Source organism: Microcaecilia unicolor, unplaced genomic scaffold, assembly GCF_901765095.1.
Source record: "Microcaecilia unicolor unplaced genomic scaffold, aMicUni1.1, whole genome shotgun sequence".
Lineage (NCBI taxonomy): Eukaryota > Metazoa > Chordata > Amphibia > Gymnophiona > Siphonopidae > Microcaecilia > Microcaecilia unicolor.
The window spans coordinates 18,953-34,583 of NW_021963832.1; the positions used below are offsets into that span (position 1 = coordinate 18,953).

General features: G+C 43.3%; 1 protein-coding gene across 1 annotated transcript in view; it reads left to right on the plus strand.

Moving 5' to 3' along the window:
• The window catches only part of LOC115459672 (kynurenine--oxoglutarate transaminase 1-like), a gene marked incomplete at its 5' end in the record, with an annotated part of 36,660 nt that overhangs the window by 15,208 nt on the left and 5,821 nt on the right, over positions 1–15,631 (plus strand). Inside the window, 3 exon segments of the mRNA XM_030189480.1 lie at positions 14,473–14,549; positions 14,769–14,814; positions 14,817–14,857. Of these exon segments, the coding sequence (XP_030045340.1) occupies positions 14,473–14,549; positions 14,769–14,814; positions 14,817–14,857 (164 nt within the window).

The window sequence follows — 15,631 nt, forward strand, 5'->3', positions numbered from 1 at the left end:
CTTGTAAAATTGCATGCAAGTATACCCACGTTAAATGCTAAAACCTGTCGTTTCTGTCTCTGTAGTGCCACCAAAATTTGTCCCTTCGTTTTTGAATACACTACCAAAGTCCTTATCCACACTCTTATCATCTCATGCTTAGATTACTGCAACTTGATTGTCACAGATTTCCCACTAAACCATCTCTCTCCCCTTCAGTCTATTCAAAATTCTGCTGCACGATTTATATTCTGCCAGTGTCCCTACGTTCACATTAGCCCTCTTCTCAAGTCACTTCTTTAGATCTGTATACAGTTCAAATGTCTCTTATCGACTTACATTCGTTCTGCAACTCTTCAGTATCTCTCCACACTTACTTCTCCCTACACATGTCCCTGAGAACTTGTTCACTGGGCAGTGTACAGCGTTGAGGGGTAGAGCTGTTCCAAATATGTTTCAGTATTTTTGGGCAACCTCAATTACATCATATGTTCAATGAATATTCATGAGAAAAATTTGCATGCAGTGGAGGCAGTGCATGCAAATTTCTCTCATAGTAACATAGTAAATGACGGCAGAAAAAGACCTGCATGGTCCATCCAGTCTGCCCAACAAGACAAACTCATATGTGCTACTTTTTGTGTATACCCTACTTTGATTTGTACCTGTCCTCTTCAGGGCACAGACCGTATAAGTCTGCCCAGCACTATCCCCGCCTCCCAACCACCAGCCCCGCCTCCCACCACTGGCTCTGGCACAGACCGTATAAGTCTGCCCAGCACTATCCTCGCCTCCCACCACCGGCTGGCTCTGCCTCCAATCTCGGCTAAGCTCCTTGGGATCCATTCCTTCTGAACAGGATTCCTTTGTTTATCCCACGCGTGTTTGAATTCTGTTACCGTTTTCATTTCCACCACCTCCCGCGGGAGGGCATTCCAAGCATCCACTACTCTCTCCGTGAAAAAATACTTCCTGACATTTTTCTTGAGTCTGCCCCTTCAATCTCATTTCATGTCCTCTCGTTCTACCGCCTTCGCACCTCCGGAAAAGGTTCGTTTGCGGATTAATACTTTTCAAATAATTTCAAATAATAATTTAGGAAAGAGTAAAAAGATAAGAAAAAGGTAATTAGAAAGAGGGGGGATGCTCACCTGCTCTAAGGGGGTCTTTCACTGCTTCATCTGAACATTCTGTGCACAGGCACTGTTACAGCTTACTTGGGGGGGGGGGGGGTCATTGACTAAAGGACACCCTGGGCTCATCCTAAGTCTCTAAATCAAATGGAATGGACTTAGCTATTACTGATAAAAATGAAAGGAAAGCTGCTCTGGGGAAAATTTTCACCTTCATCCGGTGGGGAGGGGGGAGTAAAGGATTCCTCCAAAAGGTTCTCATATTTGTATTTTATTATTTTTATTTATTGCATTTGTATCCCACATTTTCCCACCTCTTTGCAGGCTCAATGTGGCTTACAATACATCATGGATAGTGGAAGTAAGAAGAGAATAGATATTTGGTTTACAGAAGGATTTTGGGTTCCATAGTAATGGAATACATGATAGTAATATAACAGAAGGCATTATTAAACATTTCTGGATATATGTGGGGAGCTTCATATGTGTTGATCTCTGTGGTATATCTTGTCAAAGAGATGGGTCTTCAGTTGTTTTCGGAAGTTGGTCAGTTCATAGATCGCTTTTAGGTTGCGTGGCAACGCGTTCCAGAAATGCGTGCACATATAGGAAAAGGTTGATGCGTGCATTAATTTGTATTTTACACCTTTGCAATTGGGGAAATGGAGATTAAGGAATGTCCGAGATGATTTTTTAGCATTCCTGGGTGGAAGGTCTATCAGGTCTGACATGTAGGCTGGGGCATCGCCATAGATGATTTTGTGAATTAGGGTACATACTTTGAACGTGATGCGTTCTTTGAGTGGGAGCCAGTGTAGCTTCTCTCGTAGGGGTTTTGCACTTTCGTATTTTGATTTTCCGAATATGAGTCTGGCACTTTCGTATTTTGATTTTCCGAATATGAGTCTGGCTGCCGTGTTCTGGGCTGTTTGGAGTTTTTTGAGTATTTGCTCTTTGCAGCCAGCGTAGAGTGAGTTGCAGTAGTCTAGATGACTGAGTACTAATGATTGTACCAGATTACGGAAGACGGTCCTTGGGAAGAATGGTCTTATTCTTTTTCATTTCCACATTGAATGGAACATCTTTTTGGTTGTTTTTTTTTCACGTGATTTTCAAGTGTTAGGTGTCGATCGATGGTAACTCCAAGGATTTTTAGGGTATCCGAAATTGGTAGATTTTAGTTTCTCATGAATATTCATTGTGGATATCATGAAAACCTGACTGGCTGCAGAGTTCCCAGGACAGGTTTGGGAATCACTGATCTAGGGTATTATGTACATAAATCCCAGGTCCTGAATTCATTCTCTGTTAAACTAGTAATAAACACTCTGGCAGGAAAAATTTCTTGCTAGCAACGATTTATTATGAACTGTTAGACAACTAATAAGGCAAATCAGAAATGTTCTCTTATCAGTAGTTTCATTTTAACATCTAACAATTTAGGAATACCTAATAGTACACAGACCAAAATACCAGTCTGACACACTTCCAACACAGGATAATTTATGTTTAAACTTTTTTATTGACGTTATGCATAATACAATTCAACTTGGAGTATTCATACAGCATGGATCAGTATACAAATCGACATTCCAACAACATATTCAACATCGTCAATCACTTTTTCCATTTTCTCCTCCCCTGCCCCCTCCCCTGCTTACTACTTTTTATATTTCAGCGATTGTTAAAATTAAAGCGTAACATACAAAAGAACATTCATAACTGTTAGGTGTACAATTGTAAAACAACCAGTATTCTACTGTGGTGCAGAGTGAACAACTAACCTCCCCAAGTAAATATAGAGTTCCATACCTAATTACCTACCCTACTCCCCATTTCCTTCTCCCTCACCCTCCCCCCCTCTACTCCATTTTAAACCCTCCCACCTTGATTAACTCATGTCTGACACATCACAGTATTATGAAGAAACCTGGCACAATTATAAGGTATTAACAACCAAACTTCGGCCTTTCTGTGTCATTTTTTCCAGGTAGCATCCCCATATTTTAAGAAACCGTATTTTCCTTTTGCAATGTCCTTTTGCCTCTTTCGCCTCCCACACCAGCAATTGGTGTACCCTGTTAGGCCAGTGCCAATAAGATGGCGGAGTGGCTACAGTCCAATATTGCATAATACATTTCTTCGCTACCAAGCATAATTTTCGATACAATAATGCTTTGTCAGCGTTGAGTCTTAATGGTGCTTCTTTCAGATCTAGTACCAACTGCAATGGATTCATGTCTATTCTACTACACAAAACACAAGACAGGTAAGTAACTATTTGTCTCCAGTATCTCTGTAGTACTACACATCCTCACACCGCATGATATAAAGAATTATCATGTCTATTACATTTCAAGCAGAGCGCTGTCTCTATGCCCCCTGATAAGCTCTATGGATCATCCTGTACGCGCATTCCCTGTAATCTGCACCCCCAATTATTCTTGGTATATCTTTTGTCTGCGCTGTAATATCCCAAGATTCCAAATTACGGCTCACATCCTTTTCTCATGTCTGTCTAATCATAGTCATCTCCCTCATCGGAGCCAGCCCCCACAGCTTCTGATGCATCTGGGATATGGATGGAGCAGTTTCAGAGATCTCATCAAAGAATTTTTTGATTTTGTTACCCAATTTACAATGCAATGCTGCTTTATCTAATGTTTTTATATAGTGTTTAAGTTGGCGTACATATCACCCCAACCCTGCTCCCCTTGAACCAATAATTGTGTCAGCGGTAGTATATCCCCGCTCTCTCCCAGTACATCTGCTATACAAGTCACTCCTGCCTGTGCCCACCTATCAAAAGTTTTATTTTCCAGCCCGGGCACAAAGGACGGATTTCCCCTGATGTTTAGATACTCAGTTACTCTCGGATCTCCACCCAGTAGTTCCCCTAAGAATCTCCACGCTGCTCTAAGTGATAAAATCAGGACATTGTGTCTAAGTCTATGTGGGATCTCCTTTTTCTGTAAATGTGCTAATGTTATCCCATGATATGGACTATACAGCGCTTCTTCCATCTCTAGAGGTGTGTTTTTCCTGGGATTGGAATAGCCAATCTCGCGTCTGGCATAGGAGGCAAGCCATATTGTAAAATTTAATATTAGGTATTCCCAAGCCCCCTTGCCTCCATCCACCCAGCATATATTTCAACTGCATCTTAGCTCGTTTTTTTTGCCCAACAAAATCTGGACATCAATCGATATAAGCGTTTGATATCTTTTTGCAGTAACACTATGGGCAGGATCTGTAATGTGTAAAGCCATCTTGGCAATATCACCATTTTAATAAGACTTATCCTCCCCACTAAAGACAGTGTTAAGGTGCCCCATGAATCTAACTGCTGAGTTGTCTGTTCCAGCAGTTTAGTGACATTTAAAGTATAGAGCTCCCTCGGTGTAGCCGGTAGCATAATCCCCAGGTATGTAAAAAACTTACTCGCCCGTTTCAAAGGAAATCCATCCGGCCAAATAGTTTGGATGTTGAGATTTATCGCAAAGCTTCGGATTTGTCTGTGTTTAGTTTAAAGCCAGAATAGTCTCCATATTCACGAAATATCTCTAATAGATTCTGCAGGGTCTCCTTCAGTTTCATGATGACCACCAGTAGGTCATCCGCAAATGCGGCAAGCTTAAATTCTTGATTTCTAAGTTGTACCTCAGGAATCGCTGCACAATCATATATGTCTCTAATTAAAGGGTCTAATTGCAGCGCAAAAAGTAGAGGTGACAGTGGGCACCCTTGTCTAGTACCTCTACTAATCTGGATTTCCCCCGATATATTTCCATTTACCAGCACCTGTGCTCTCTAGGTAAGTAATACAATGTTCTGATTGCTTGCACAAAGTTACCCTGGAATCCATATTTTTCTAGCACCGAGTACAGAAAGGGCCATTCCACTCCACTCTATCAAATGTTTTTTCAGCGTCAAAACTTATCATTAATGCCTGTGTGTGGGAGTGGCCCAATCCTTCCAATGTTGCTAAAATACTCCTCAAATTTTTGGTGACAGATCTACCTTGTACAAATCCTACCTGAGCTGTATGGATAAGATGAGGTAGTACCCGTCCCAGTCTATTTGCTAAAATTTTTGCAAATAATTTTGCTTCTTGGTTAATCAATGAGATGGGTCTATAAGAGGTTACCAGTTTTTCATCCCTTTTAGGTTTAGGAAACACCACTATTCTGGCCAAATTTAAGTGTTCTGGCATCCTACCATTCTCCATCCATTCGTTAAACACTTCAACCAAGGTAGGGACCACCGAGTCTCCCATCAACTTGTAAAATTCTGCTTTATCTCCATCTGGTCCAGGGGCTTTACCCGATTTGCTCTGAGTTATTACCCAGGCCACCTCTTCAGCACTAATTCTAGCATTCAGTTGGGCACAATCCCCAGTTGTAATTTAGGGGCCTGAACCCCGTCTAAATATAGCTCCCCCGGAAGTCCCTCTTGTTCTGACGCCTTATAAAGGCTTTGATAATATGTCTGGAACGCTAATCTAATCTCTCGGTTAGAGTGACGATAAGTCCCCTCCGTGTTTTTAATAGCTGTTACATTTTTGGAAGTATATTTAGATGCTATAAGTCTAGCTAGGTATTTGCCTCCTTTGTTTCCATGCCTACATAGTTGGAACCGATAGTAGGCTTGGGATTTGAGTTCTCTATCATGTAGTAGGGAGTTCAAAGTTGTTTGTAGTTCCATCACCTCTTGTCTAATCTTATTACATGGGGTTATACCATATTGTCTATTCAATTTAACTAGTCGCTTTTCAAGCCGCACAATTTCCCTGTCTCTTGCACGTTTATATTGTGTCACATACAGTGCTTTTTTTGTAGAAAAAAAGGTGCCGGTACTCATTATGGGCGGGGTCACCACATATGGCTCCACCCCTATGATAGCCACACCCCCTATACCAGCCATGGCGCATATAAACAGACATCATTGGAAATATTATAGTACTATAGGAGAAAAAATAACGTGATTTTTTTCATGATAAATAATCTCTGTAAGCTCTTACAGCTCCAGTATACCCAGTGCAAAATAAGACAGCCAATGTAAATTCTCAAATTGGACATATTACAAACACTAAAATGAAAATAAAATGATTTTTTTTCTACCTTTCTTGTCTGCTGACTGCTTTTCTTTCCATATTGTCCCACTCTGTGATTCTGCTTTCCTTTATTTTCGCTTAACTCTTCTGTGCCATTTGTCATTTTTGTCTCCTTTTTCTTTGCTTTCTTCAATATTTTTCAGGCTCGCTCTCTGTCCAGATTTAATTCATTCTTACTATCCATTCTTTAATTTCCTTCATCTACCTGTGGCTTTTCATCTTTTCCTCACCCTTGTTCTCCCCATGCCCCTTCCTCTTATTCTCCAGTCTTTCTCTATTCCCCTTTTCCATCCAGCAGCTCTGCTTTCTCTCCCCATCCTTCCAGTGTCTCCCCTATTTCTTTCTGCATTCTTCCATCCAGCGTCTTCCCTCTTTCTCTCCCCATCCTTCCGTTTTTCCTCTGTGTCTCCCCATCCTTCCATCTGTTTTTCCCTCTCTCCCCAATCCTTCCATCTGTGTTTTACCTCTCTCTCCCCATCCTTCCATCTGTTTTTCCCCTCTCTCCCATCCTTCCATCTGTTTGTTCCCCTCTCTCCCCATCCTTCCATCTGTTTTTCCCCTCTCTCCCCAATCCTTCCATCTGTTTTTCCCCTCTCTCCCCATCCTTCCCTCTGTTTTCCCCTCTCTCCCCCATCCTTCCCTCTGTTGGTTTCCCTCTCTCTCCCCCATCCTTCCCTCTGTGGTTTCCCTCTCTCTCCCCAATCCTTCCCTCTGTTGGTTTCCCTCTCTCTCCCCAATCCTTCCCTCTGTTGGTTTCCCTCTCTCCCCCCAATCTTTCCCTCTCTCCCCAATCCTTCCCTCTGTTGGTTTCCCTCTTTCTCTCTCTCTCTCCCCAATCCTTCCCTCTGTTGGTTTCCCTCTTTCTCTCTCTCTCCCCAATCCTTCCCTCTGTTGGTTTCCCTCTTTCTCTCTCTCTCTCTCCAATCCTTCCCTCTGTTGGTTTCCCTCTCTCCCCAATCCTTCCCTCTGTTGGTTTCCCTCTTTCCCTCTCTCCCCAATCCTTCCCTCTGTTGGTTTCTCTTTTTCTCTCCCCAATCCTTCCCCCCCCCCCCCCCCCCCGCGACACTCCTGGCGAGTCCTGCACTTAGTTTTTTTTTTTTAAAGACTCAGAACATGCGAACGATGCAGCCGGCAGCGATTGAAAGAGGCTGTCTGGGCTGGCGTCTGCGTCGGAGCTTCCCTCACCCTCTGCGAGTCCCGCGAAACAGGAAGTTGTAACAACGAAGGCGGGACTCGCAGAGGGTGAGGGAAGCTCCGACGCAGACACCAGCCCAAACAGCCTCTTTCAATCGCTGCCGGCTGCATCGTTCGCGCGTTCTGAGTCTTAAAAAAAAACAACTAAGTGCAGGACTCGCCCGGAGTGTCGCGGGGGGCGGGGCAGGCAAAAAAAGGTGCCGGTACGCCGTACCGTTTCGTACCAGCACAAAAAAGCACTGGTCACATAACTTATTATTTCACCTCTTAATACTGCTTTCACAGCTTCCCAGAAGTTAGTGGTACTAGCAACTGAACCCTTGTTAAAGTGTTTATACTCGGTCGACTTAGCTTGTAAATATTCCCAAAACCGTGTGTCTCTAAGCAAGTATGCTGGAAACGTCCAACTGTTTAATTTCTCTTCTTCCTCTCCCGGGTCCAGCACATTCTGATCACCGAATGATCCGATTTAACACAAGGATCTATATGTGCCTCAGTAATGTCTGTTAATAGTGTGTGGGAGGCTAGCAAGTAGTCCGTTCTGGCAGAGGTGCCATGTGCTCTAGATTGATGTGTATATTCTTTGTCTAGTGGATGCAGTGTCCTCCAAATATCAATTAGCTCGAGTGTTGTGCATAGATCCGGCAAACCCCTAGTGCTTATCTGTCGTAAATCAGTTGGGGAAATCTCCTCCCAGCAATATGGGCAATGTTTCTAGCTGTGTGATCTGCTTAAGCAACCTCTTATAGAATTTTAAATCTAGCGTATTAGGAGCATAAATGCTACCCAAAATTATTTTTTGTCTATTTAAAGTAAACACAGGATAATTTATCTATACGACTTCCTGTATGGAGAAGCATGAATTAAACAGCCATATAGCCTTTTGTGGCAGATAATGTCATTTCAGGAAAGCTTTTGCACAGCTGATACAATTCTCTTTATGCAAGTTCTAGCTCTTTTCAGATGGTGAGCAACATATGCAGTATCCGGATGTATAGATAAACAAAGTCCTGTGTTCAATAAGTTTTTAAATCTTGTTGTTGCTTAGGAAGGCAGAACAGGGTATTTCTGTTCTCGTTGACCTGGGCAAACCTGGAAGGAAAGATAAACAAAGTCCTGTGTTCACACAGACATAATATGTACAGTATCTTCAATGTAGACAAACAGCTGAAGAATGTTATAAATAAACTAGTTAAAAAAGGCCCGTTTCTGACAAAAATGAAACGGGCGCTAGCAAGGTTTTCCTCGGAGTGTGTATGTTTGAGAGAGTGTGTGTGAGAGTGACTATGTGAGAGAGAGAGAGTGAATGTGCGAGTGTGTGTGTGACAGAGAGAGAGTGAGACTGGGTGCGAGTGTGTCTGTGAGAGAGAGTGTGTGTGTGAGCATGAGAGTGTGTGCCCCCCTCCCTCCCAGTTCCAGGTTCCCCCTCCCTCCCTCCCTCCGAGTTCCAGGGTCGTCCCCCCCCTCCCTCCCTCCGAGTTCCAAGGTCGTCCCCTCCCTCCCTGCCTCTGAGTTTCAGGGTCCCCTCCCCTCCCCTTCATTATGCTCTCTCCCTGCATTCATCCATATGCAGGCAACGTCCTCTGCCCTGCCCCCTCCATCCATCCATGTGCAGCATCTCTCCCCTGCCCCCTCCACCTCCCTCTGAGTTTCAGGCCTCCCTCCCTCCCCCCTCCCAGTTCCAGTGGCCCCCTCCCTCCCAGTTCCAGGGTCCCATGGAACTGGGAGGGAGGGGGCACGGAGAACATTGGAGGAGTGACGTCAGCAGGTGGTTACAATCCCCATGACACACATTGGAACGTTTGAGGAGAACGTTGGAGGAGTGATGTCAGCAGGTGGTTACGATCCCAGTGAGACACATTGAAATGTTGGAGGAGCAAATTATTATATTAGATAAATCATAGTCACCACTTCAAGGCTTTCTTAGGCAAAAATAAACTGGAAGCCTAGGCACTGGTTTTATCCCGTACACTCAGAAATAAACATATTGTCCTTGATTCTTCTCACACACAGGTAGGATGGAACAGGCTGTATTGTCAGAAGCCCAAAGTGCTTTGCAGTAGAATCCATGTTAGTTTGACATTGCCTATAATTCAGGAATTGTAAGAATTTGATAAAGTCATTTTGGTTAAAACAAAGATGCTGGGTATTACCACAGACCCTGTTGAGGAGGAATTTTTGTGGGATAATTTTTTTTTTTTAGGTGGGTGAGTCAGGGGATGTGATATTTAGGTGTACAGATGCTCAGAGATTTGAAGTGTATATATGAGCAGAATTATGCAAAACCTTTTCAGCAAACTAGCATGGATTTGGGGTGATGGAAAGGATATCCTGGTGGGAGGTGTATTGTGGCCATTAAAATGAATATTCTTCCAAAGTTATTTATTTTTATTTCAGATTTTGCCTTTAGAGATACCAAAAGGAGTTTTACTAAAGGTCCAAATGGATCTAATAGATTATCTTGGGAGTTCACTTTCCAATATTGTCAAGGACTATTATGTGGCAGTGTACAACATTGAGGGGTAGAGCTGTTCCAAATATGTTTGTGTTATCGGGCGGCCCAATTACATCAGCTGTTAGAGTGGGAAGTTAATCCTGGAAAATCCAGAGTCATGTTGGAGCAGGATCATTTTCCCAGTTTTGCATCGAAGCATCTACTATGGATCTCAGGCTCCTTAAGGAGTCTAAGGGCAGATTTATAACCCTTGATGAGGCATTTGTTGGACACTTAGGGCGTAATTCTTGCACGGTATGGAAGGCCTCATGGTCTCCTCATTGGTTTCTATTCAACATAAGCTTTCCTTTACTGCAGGGTGTGAAGGGAGGCCTTTTATTAGGTGGGAGGAGAATGGCTTAGTCCATTTTCGACAGCTTCTGGATTTTGGGAAGTTATGTACATTTTCAGATTTGCAGGAGATGTACGATCTACCTGCTTGTGACTTTTTTCCTTATTAACAAGTTAAGAATTTTGTGGTACACGAGGTTGGCTTAGGGAGGACCAAGAAAATAGAAACCTTGAAAATCTATGGGTGGCATTGGGAAAGTTGAAAGGTCCTTTCCTTAGCGTCAGCAGCAGATGAATCCAGAGACATGTGGGTAGTTTCCATCTACCAGCAGGTGGAGATAGAGAGCACTGATTGATCCAGTGCCTACTGGACATTGCACTCAGGCACAGGCAGCTCCTTTATTGACTCTGGACAAGTCACTTAACCCTCCATTGCCCCAGGTACAAATAAGTACCTGTATATAATATGTAAGCTGCATTGAGCCTGCCATGAGTGGGAAAGCGTGGGGTACAAATGTAACAAAAACAAACTTCCTGGCTAGTCAGTATTCTCTATCTCCAGCAGGTGAAAGGATGTATTCCACTGACTCCTGGCTTGGTTTGCTCCTGTTCTGGCTTTGTTGGTTCAGTAGAGCTGGGGGTTTTTTTTTTTAGCTGAACGATGCCAGCTTTAGAGAGTACACCTGGTCACCCCAAGTTCCTCCTCTACCCCTACTCCCCTGCCGGGGGGGGGGGGGGGGGGGGGTTATTCTCCAGCTCTCTAATCCTCATAGATTTACTTTGTTTAAAAAAAAAACAGCAAAAAAAGTGGCTGTCTGTTCTGGCCTTACACTCTCAAGGTGCTGGCCCGACTTGGGAGAGTTGAGTGAGCCGAAGATTCCCTTCCTGCTGAATGGCGAGTTCCTGTTACCAGCTGCGGTGAGTGTGCCTCTTACTTTCTGCCTTGCAACAGCTCTACTTCGGCCTTTTATGGTGACAGAATTGGTGAAGTGCTGTGCAAAGCGGAGAACAGCGGTGAGGCTTTGTCCCAGAGGGTACTCTGGCTCTGACTCCCTTGAGATCCCCGGTGGGGAGGTTGAAGCTGGCTCTTCCTATGCGCGGGAAACACGTTCTGCTCCTGTTCTGAGGACCCGGTAGCCATTTTGAACTCACCGTCGCTGATTTCCGCGGTTCCTGCCGCAACATGTTTGAATATTTCTTAGACTTTTCCTGCTCCCTTGACTTGCATGGGTGGAGAAGGGGACATGCCAGCTGGTTCTCCTTTTGTCTGCTCCAATTTGCCCTTTTCCCCAGAGTTTGTTTTATTCAGGGCGGCTCCTCCATTTGAGCCTCTATGGGCGGCTACAGTGAGGGATCTCACTCTTAAGGTAGTGTTTTTGATAGCTATTTCTTCTGTTCTCAGGGTTTCAGAATTGCAGGCTCTCTTGCAGGGACCCATTTTTCGGAGGCAGGAGTGACTGTTTGAACTGTACCTTCATTTTTGCTGAAGGTGGTTTCCTCCTTTCATCTCAATCAGTCGTTTTTACCGGCTTTTGATAAGGACTACCGGCGCTTCTGGATATCCAACGTACTCTTCTGCAGTACTTAGAGGCTACTAATAACTTCCGGCAGTCAGTCCATCTTTTATCCTTTTTGCAGGGCCTCGGAAAAGGTGAGGCTGCTTCCAAACCCAGAATTGGCCCGTTGGCTTTGGGAGGCTATTTCTTTGGTGTACGTCCTCGCTGATTGGTCTCCTCCGGCCCTCTTCCGGGCCCATTCTGCTTGGGCTTTGGCGTCTTCCTGGACAGAGACACAGGTTTCCACTCTTGATGAGATTTGCAGGGCGGTGACTTGGTCGTCCTCTCATTCCTTTGTCAAACACTACTGTGTAGACTTTGCAGCCCAGGAGGAATTCTTGTTTGGGACCGCAGTCCTTTCAGGTGGATTTGCATCTGCCCTCCCCTGTTTGATACTGCTTTGCTACATCACACATGTCTCTGGATTCATCTGCTGACGCTGTGGAATGAAAAACTATGTTCATACTTGATAATTTTCTTTCCTTTAGTCGCAGTAGTTGAATCCAGAGACATGAGTTGTCCATCTACCAGCAGGTGGAGACAGAGAACACTGATTTGTCCAGTTCCTCGTGGATGTCATGCTTCCTGGCTAGACAGTATATCTCTTCAGAGCAGTTGAATCACATAGAAATCCAAGACTTCCCTTCCTCACAGAGATGTAATCCAAGTAGAAGCGCAGAATGTGAACACTTAACCTGAAAGGCAAAGCTTAAAAGAAACCAACCACCCACAACACCTTGCAGCAATATTCTTCAAACAGACCCAACAGCAGCAGAAAAAGTGAACTGAAAAGGGTGGATTCATTTCGATTCCTACAAGTTTCTCTGTGGAACTGAGTTTACTAGTTTAACTACATGGCCTAGTGGGAGCGGGATTTAGGAATGATTGCTTACTAAGGGAGGATGAAAATGGGTTTTCTTGGAGGTTAAAAAATCTTCTACAAGTATTATACACCTGTGAAACTGAAAGCGATGCGCCTTGCTAGTGTATCAGACATATGCTGGAGATGCCTCCTGGAGTGCAGTACTTTTATCACCTCTTGTGGTCCTATGGTCATATACAAATATTCTGGGCTGCAATTACTCATATTCTGGAAGAGCAGACCTGCCAAGTCTCTTGCATTCAGCGGGAGATTCCCGCTTTGGTGGGTCATCTCCCGCCGAGATTGAATCACTGTTTTTCTCATCGCCGCTGCTGCTTCTCCTGGCAAATAACAAAAATAAAAAGCATGGGGCTGCAGCAGCCTTCAGGCATGCGCTGTCGGCTCTGCTGGTTTTGTGCCCCCGGAACTTGAAGTTGACGTCAGCGGGGGCACATCAGAGCCAAACAGCGCATGCCTGAAGGCTGCTGCGGCCCCACACTTTTTTTTATTTTGTCGCAGCTGCTGCAGAGATTGCATGGAAACAGGAGGGAGACTAATGAAATGAAACAAGTTGAAGCCAATAGGTTAGTTTTTATCTGTTTCCCCTTCAAAACAAAGCAAGCAAACCTATGAGCTGCTGTATACACGTTGTCATTCTTTATTGTTGGTAGCATTTTTTAATTTAATCTCATTTATATTTTCAAACATGCTGGCTTGTGCAGTAACAGATGTACCGCATAGAGTTCTTGGAATAATGTTGGGAGCAGAGGAGGCGGGGGGTAGGAGGGGTTGGGAAGTATAATGTTACAGAAAAATTAGATTAACAGTGTTGCGCTCTACTGTTTAGAGAGAGTGTTTTGAAATTATGTTGTAAATGAATGTGCTGATGAGCTGTTTTGCGATACCTTTAATAATAAAAATAGTTGAAACATAAAATTATAAATGATGCCTGCCTACATTATTAGAAAAAAATGTCCTTAGAAGAAGGAGAAAATTTATTGTGCATTTAGTTTTAAAGTTGAAAACTGAATATGAAAAATATATTCAGAATACCTACAGATAGAGAGGAATGCGTGTGTCAAGATTACTTGAAACTGGAGGGGATTTCAATTATCCATTATTCACAGGGGGAAAAAACAAACAGTTTTCTACACCCTGCTATACAAATTTTTCCAACTTATATGCAGCAAGTTAAAGTGCATTGTAGTTAGGGATGGGTGTTTGATATAATGAACCTCTGTCTTGCTGCCATTCATCAGCTTTGTGGTGTGCTTTTTTATGGTTTAACGGTTTTTATTCAGGATCAAACAAACTCAACAGTGAACAACTAAACAGCAAGTCATGACAAAGACATCAAGCAAATACATGACAATGCTCAAGCATAACAAATAGTAGGCAAAACAACTTATAGCAAAAGACTGGTAATACATGATCCTTTTTTTTTTTAACCACCCATTACCCTCCATCCTCATTACCCTAGTTTCCTTGTGTTCTGCTTTTAGTAGTGTGCATAAATTTGGATAGAAGCAGCACAGAGAGCTGAGGAGTAGTCTGATGACTGAACAGTGAGTTGAAAACTAGGGAAACCAGAGTTTCAAATCCCACTCCACTTACTGACACTCCTTGTGACCTGGGGCAAGTTACTTAATCTTCCTTTGCCTCAAGTCCTAATTTAGTTTGTAAGTCCTCTGGGACATGAAAATATTTACTGTACTTGAATTTAATTTGCTTTGACTTGAATAATTAACCCCAAAATTGTATTCAGTTGCATAGTACTTCCTCTTTCTCCTCCTAACTTTCTCTGGCTCTCTTATCTACAGACCTTCAGTGCTTCTTTTCTTTGTTTGCAGCTAGCTTGCCTGGAATGTGGGATCGCTCAATCACCATTGGAAGTGCTGGAAAATCCTTCAGTGCAACGGGCTGGAAGGTGACAAAACAAGTTTGTTTGTTTTTTCATAACTCCTTGCCTTAGGGCTTGTCTCCCTGACACAACTGACTGTGACTGGATGTAACATAACATAGCAGATGACAGCAGATAAAGATCAGTATGGTCCATCCAGTCTGCCCATTTATACACAGGACATACAGTGTGCTACCAAATGTTTCACTAAAGTGTGATAAATCATATGTTTTCTTTCTCATTTAGGTTGGCTGGGCTTTGGGTCCTGATCATCTTCTCAAACACCTCAGAACGTTCATCAGAACTCAGTGTATCACTGTGCAACAGCAGCTCAGGTAAGGTGGCGCATCCCATCTTCAGTGGAGAATTAACCCATTATGGTGGCTGATAAATCACACAACAAGATAGCTGCCTAAATGTGTTGTTCCAGCTCTCTAGTGTCAATCTTCAAGCCAATTTTGAATTTTATTTATTATTAGGATTTATTTACTGTGTTTTTGAAGGAATTCTCTCAGGCGGTGTACAGCAAGAGAACACATAAGCAATAGACAATTACAGCAGTAAAGATATTCAAATTACAATACAAAGTATGGCATAGTATGTATGCTACATTACAGTGTCAACACAATATGTGATAAAACATTTTAATAGGTAGCATAAGGTGTAAGCAAAGATGGTACATATAGAGTAACAGGAGTAAGAAAATAAGGGGACTAACTTAAAAAGATGCACATGATGTCAGAATGGTGCTTGAAAATTATCTTAGCTAGGATAAAAGTAGATAAACATGTCCTGCTGTAGTATGTACAGCCAGTGTTGCACCTTGTGTGTGTGACTATCAAGTTATTTCTTCCATTAAAGGCCTGGTTGAAGAGCCAATCATTCGCTTTGCTTCCTGAAGTAGAGATAGTCTTGTGTTAAGCAAAGCCTTTCAGGGAGTGCATTCCAAAGTGTGGGGCCTACTCTGGAGAAGGCTTGCTGGCGGGTTTCACATTGTGTGATGTTCTTTGGAGATGGTGTGGTTAGGTATGCTCCTTGGGAGAACCTTAGTGACCTTGGAGTTGTGTCGAGGGAGATCCTGTTCAAGTACTCTGGGCCATTTCCTTTGA